This window comes from Punctularia strigosozonata, assembly GCF_000264995.1.
Source record: "Punctularia strigosozonata HHB-11173 SS5 unplaced genomic scaffold PUNSTscaffold_10, whole genome shotgun sequence".
Taxonomy (NCBI): Eukaryota; Fungi; Basidiomycota; class Agaricomycetes; order Corticiales; family Punctulariaceae; genus Punctularia; species Punctularia strigosozonata.
This window is the reverse complement of record NW_006767442.1, coordinates 1435014-1439246: the sequence shown is the minus strand read 5'-3', so window position 1 is coordinate 1439246 and position 4233 is coordinate 1435014. Positions and strand designations below refer to the sequence as shown.

General features: G+C 51.2%; 2 protein-coding genes across 2 annotated transcripts; one reads left to right on the top strand and one right to left on the bottom strand.

Annotated features, from left to right (window-relative positions):
- Window positions 1-370: 370 nt before the first annotated feature.
- PUNSTDRAFT_54221 (uncharacterized protein) lies at window positions 371-1828 on the bottom strand. Its single transcript, XM_007386290.1, has 8 exons — window positions 1688-1828; window positions 1549-1635; window positions 1413-1435; window positions 1272-1333; window positions 1170-1217; window positions 1084-1116; window positions 873-1020; window positions 371-806 (listed from the first exon to the last, which is right to left on the bottom strand). Exons 1-8 carry the CDS (start codon window positions 1786-1788, stop codon window positions 790-792), a joined length of 519 nt encoding a protein of 172 aa, XP_007386352.1. The 5' UTR covers window positions 1789-1828; the 3' UTR covers window positions 371-789.
- Window positions 1829-1947: 119 nt separating this feature from the next.
- On the top strand, window positions 1948-2825 carry PUNSTDRAFT_90605 (4A/4B type thioredoxin-like protein). Its single transcript, XM_007386289.1, has 6 exons — window positions 1948-2182; window positions 2238-2281; window positions 2342-2389; window positions 2446-2473; window positions 2521-2590; window positions 2644-2825. Exons 1-6 carry the CDS (start codon window positions 1970-1972, stop codon window positions 2667-2669), a joined length of 429 nt encoding a protein of 142 aa, XP_007386351.1. The 5' UTR covers window positions 1948-1969; the 3' UTR covers window positions 2670-2825.
- Window positions 2826-4233: the final 1408 nt, after the last annotated feature.

The window sequence follows — 4233 nt, the reverse complement described above, 5'->3', positions numbered from 1 at the left end:
GCTGACCACTCAGCCACAGTAGCCTGGTTGCCTAACTCACCCGCTAATATATAAACTCGTTTCAGCGTCAACACCAACATTTCGTCAAAGTATCGCAAACCATTGTTCTACCTTGTGCTGACTTCAGCGGGGCACCAGCAGCCCGCAGGGAGTGCAAAATGCGTCGGGAATCATTGCCTGATCCGGAGGAAGCTGATGGTTTATTCAGCTGAAAGGGCACCTTAATGAAACTGCTAACCGAGCCCTAGAATAGTTCTTACGGAGATGTGCCGAGCGGCAAGGCAATTTGAAATTGCCATCTGGGCCAGCCGCTCTATCGCGTTCACTCCTTCGTTACAGGGCTCAAAAAGGAATCTCGGTTAACCTTTTTGGGACATGACATAATACATCTACATATTAGGAAGATCTTTCCCATCTACTAGAATCTAGCATTGAAGGAGTAGAACGCGATACGAGCGGATGGTTTAGGAGCCTGTCCGTCACCTGAACTTGCTGAAGGACATCCCCATCGCCCAGCCTCCGACGACGTCGGCGACCGAGGAGACCGGCATGACGATTCAATGATCCACGTGATTGACAGCTGGGAACGTAGGTCCGTCGAGAGCAGAGAAAGTAGACCATAGCATGACAAGGTAAGTGGACGAAGAAGGTTCGGCTCGTGCGCGGAGGCTAGTCCTGCGCGTATATATGATGCCCAACGCTAAGCAGAATCCTGAGAGATTTCACTCGATATTACAAGGATAACACGAGCAAAAAGGGGCATCTCGTCCCGGTTGGGATCGTTCTAGCTTACATTTCACCGCACTCTGCACACAACAAAGGGTAAACCGGTCAGGGCAGAGGAACCCCCCAACGAGGCCTGGAGGACGTACCGACTATCTTCACGGCCAGTTTCGGCCGGTTGTTGGGCCCAGTGGGCACGTTCTCGATCTTGCGGAGGGTCAACATCCCGTCGATCACCCGCCCGAAGACGACGTGCTTTCCGTCGAGAAAGTCGCACTTCGCGGTAGTGATGAAGAACTGGGGGTTCGTGAGCGGTCAGCTCCTCCACAAAAATGGACGCAGCGCATGACGAAGACGTACTTGACACCCGTTTGTGTTCGGCCCCGAGTTTGCCTGGAGGAATGTGAGAGTCCAGCCACCAAGCACGGCGCTGCAAATGGTCGCACCATGGATAGCAGGCCAGGTCCGGTATGCTTTTCGATAAAATTTTCGTCCTAACGGGCAGGTCAGTGAGAATGTAAGGTAGACAAAACGACGGTCGGACGCACTGGGAATTTATCGCCGTAGATGGAGAACGTCCCCGTTCCGTCCCCTTTCAGAAAGTCGCCACCTATGATCGTTCAAACGGGTGTCCATTGAGGCTCTGGCCCGGTGAGACGAAGGAGCGTCTGGGGAATCGGCGACCATACCTTGGCACATGAAATTCGGAACACTTGCGGCACGTCAATACGATACGGCGATCGGATGAAGACTGTCCGCACTCACACTCTGCAGGGTAGAGTCAGAATGCCGTCACGAGGCAATTAAGGTCCATACTGGTCTCACCGATGAAATGTCGCGTTCTTGTACCCTTGCGGCCGCGAATTGACTCTGTACTCGCCCGTGCAGAGCTGACGGAAGTTTTCCGCAGTCCTTAGCGTACTATCAGTCGTCTGCGCTCAGAGCAACGCGTAGATGGACACACTTTGGGACGATATCGCTGAACAGCTCCATCTTCAATCGACCTGCTGGGGTCTCTCCGATGTTGATGTCCATGAACACGATAGGTCTTTGGTTGCCCGACATATTGGGTCGTCTTGCTCAAAATGCCGTTCGCTTCGGTGTCTGGGTGTTGGTTGATTGCCAGAAGTCGCGGTGAGGCGGGGCCGGGAATATTCGAGATCGGAGCAGAAGGCAGGTCGCAGCTGTGGCGGGTATGGCCTGAGCTCGAGCTTGTTCGCCGCAACCGCGACCGCTGCCCGCTGAGATGTCGTACTTCCTCCCTCACCTACCCTCTGGCTGGCACGTCGATGAAGCCATCAAATCGGAAGAGGATCGAGTCGTCGTCATCCGGTTCGGCCACGACTGGGATCCCCAGTGCATGACCATGGACGAGACGCTCTACTCCGTCGCGGAGAAGGTGCAGAACTTCGCTGTGATCTATCTCTGCGATATAACGGAAGTTCCGGACTTCAACAAGGTGCGTCGATCACAGCCTTTCTGCGAAACCGTTCGATGACAGTTTGTGTGCGCAGATGTACGAACTTTACGACCCTTGCACTGTCATGTTCTTCTACCGGTACGCTCTGCATCGTAATCTTCAGTCTCCGCCAGTCATTGACGAGAACACCGTGGACAGTAATAAGCATATAATGATTGATCTCGGTACCGGTAACAACAACAAGATGTATGTGATGACTTATCTCTCAGCGTCTTCCGGGCTACTCACCTACGTTCCATCAGTAATTGGGCCATGGATAACAAACAGGAGGTTTGTGGCACCCGCCTATTCATAATATGTTACTGATCTACCTTCAGCTGATTGACATCATTGAGACCGTCTATCGCGGGGCCTCCAAGGGTCGTGGTCTTGTGGTCTCACCCAAAGGTGAGCGCTGTGCTCTAGATGCGAAGGCTGCTGCTGACACGCTTGCTCCTCAGACTACTCAACCCGCTACCGATACTAATGAACGGCTTATCTGGCGTTTTCATACTGTCAGCTGTATCATATTCCAGGCATGCTCAATCAAGCAGCGTTCTTCGACGCTTCTCCATGATTGTGTTCGTTACTATGGACCCACCCCTAATGCAACATTCACCCCTAATGCAACATTGACCTAAACACCTTTCCTGTTCCTTTCCCGCTCACTCGTGTGCCTCAAAAAAAGTTCTGTGTAGAGTAAAGTATCCAACCTTGGTGTATGCGAATGCTGAAGTCTGTGCGTGATCTGGTTCAAGCTACAAAAAACATCAACCCTTCTTCAACAGGCTGATGCAACATGTCGCGGCTGTCGCACAGCTTCGCTTCGCTGGATCGGGAAGGAAGAAATTATGAAAATATTACCCGTCATTATAGACAGTGTATCCTACATATAAAACCAGCCCGATTAGTGTTTGGTACATAATTGAGGCTGCAGGAGAGACCATAAGAGAAAGGACGGTATTGGCGTGACAGATGAATTCAGGCGGAGCCTGAATCAAGGTGTTGCCGTCTCAATGTCATGACTCACGACTTCGCAGCTTGCTGGCAGAGTGCATCTTTGTCGTGAACAGGATCAGCGCAGATCCCGCAGACTTAGTAGTATCAGCCGGTAGCTTTTCCTGGCACTTGCCAGGTTTTTGACGCACCCATGCCACTCAGATATCTCTTCGGGGCTTCACCCCTTTCTGTCCCGCCGGCTTTGGTTGGATTTCTCGTGTACTTAAGCCTTACACTCGCCGCCTTGTATCCTCGTCTTGGCAATGCCAGTGACTCACACTTGTACTTTCCTTGCGCTACCTAAAATCTATTTACTTCCGCCCTCGTCTCGACTCGTATCCAACCTTGGCCATCACAATCTTCATTAACAATAACTTAGCTTAAAGACACGAGGGTGAGGTCTGTCACCTTGTATGGCTAGTATGTCTTGCATGAGCTAATGCTTAGTTGCTCGAAGATGATGAGGGGCGGAGGGGTGACCCAATGGCAGAACAAGGTGCTGGAGAGAAATGAATGTCAGAGCAAAGTGAAACACGCCCTTTGCGACCTCAAGCAGGGGGATTACAAAAATCCCTCGCAAGCTGCCTCTCAACTGGGTCTTTGTAGCGGTCCACAGACGTATACCATGATTGCTTCTTTTTTCCACCGGAGAAGGAAGATCGATGCAATGGAAGGGCACCCCAATGACTAGTGTCTTACTGGACAGAGGTAAGACGTTGAAGGTGAGGTTGAAATTTGGGTCGGGTGGATGGGCAACAGAAGATGGCGGCTTGCCATGTTGTTGCTTGTAGGGACATAGCTGGTACTTCTGTAGATAATCTGCCCAGCAGCGACCATGCCTAGACATTCTCCAGCCCCTATATCAAATCAGTATCTGTCCTAGTATAGTTTGAATCGACATTGGACTTACCTCACAGTCAAGTTCTTGAAGTAAGCCCTGGTGTTATTGATGTCAGGGGACTCCAAACAAACTAAGTTTCTGTCTTCGTCGGTCATGTTGAGAACGACATGAAAGCACACCATGCAGTTGATCATCTGTAAGGCAGGTATTA

Excerpts from the sequence above, each read along its gene's own strand:
- PUNSTDRAFT_54221 (XM_007386290.1), bottom strand. The coding sequence starts at position 1,788 with ATGTCGGGCAACCAAAGACCTATCGTGTTCATGGACATCAACATCGGA. Across the intron at positions 1,334-1,412 it reads TCCGAATTTCATGTGCCAAG|GTGGCGACTTTCTGAAAGGG; the intron begins GTATGGTCGCCG and ends GAACGATCATAG. Across the intron at positions 1,117-1,169 it reads GACCTGGCCTGCTATCCATG|GCAAACTCGGGGCCGAACAC; the intron begins GTGCGACCATTT and ends ACATTCCTCCAG.
- PUNSTDRAFT_90605 (XM_007386289.1), top strand. The coding sequence starts at position 1,970 with ATGTCGTACTTCCTCCCTCACCTACCCTCTGGCTGGCACGTCGATGAA. Across the intron at positions 2,183-2,237 it reads AAGTTCCGGACTTCAACAAG|ATGTACGAACTTTACGACCC; the intron begins GTGCGTCGATCA and ends TTGTGTGCGCAG. Across the intron at positions 2,282-2,341 it reads ACTGTCATGTTCTTCTACCG|TAATAAGCATATAATGATTG; the intron begins GTACGCTCTGCA and ends CACCGTGGACAG.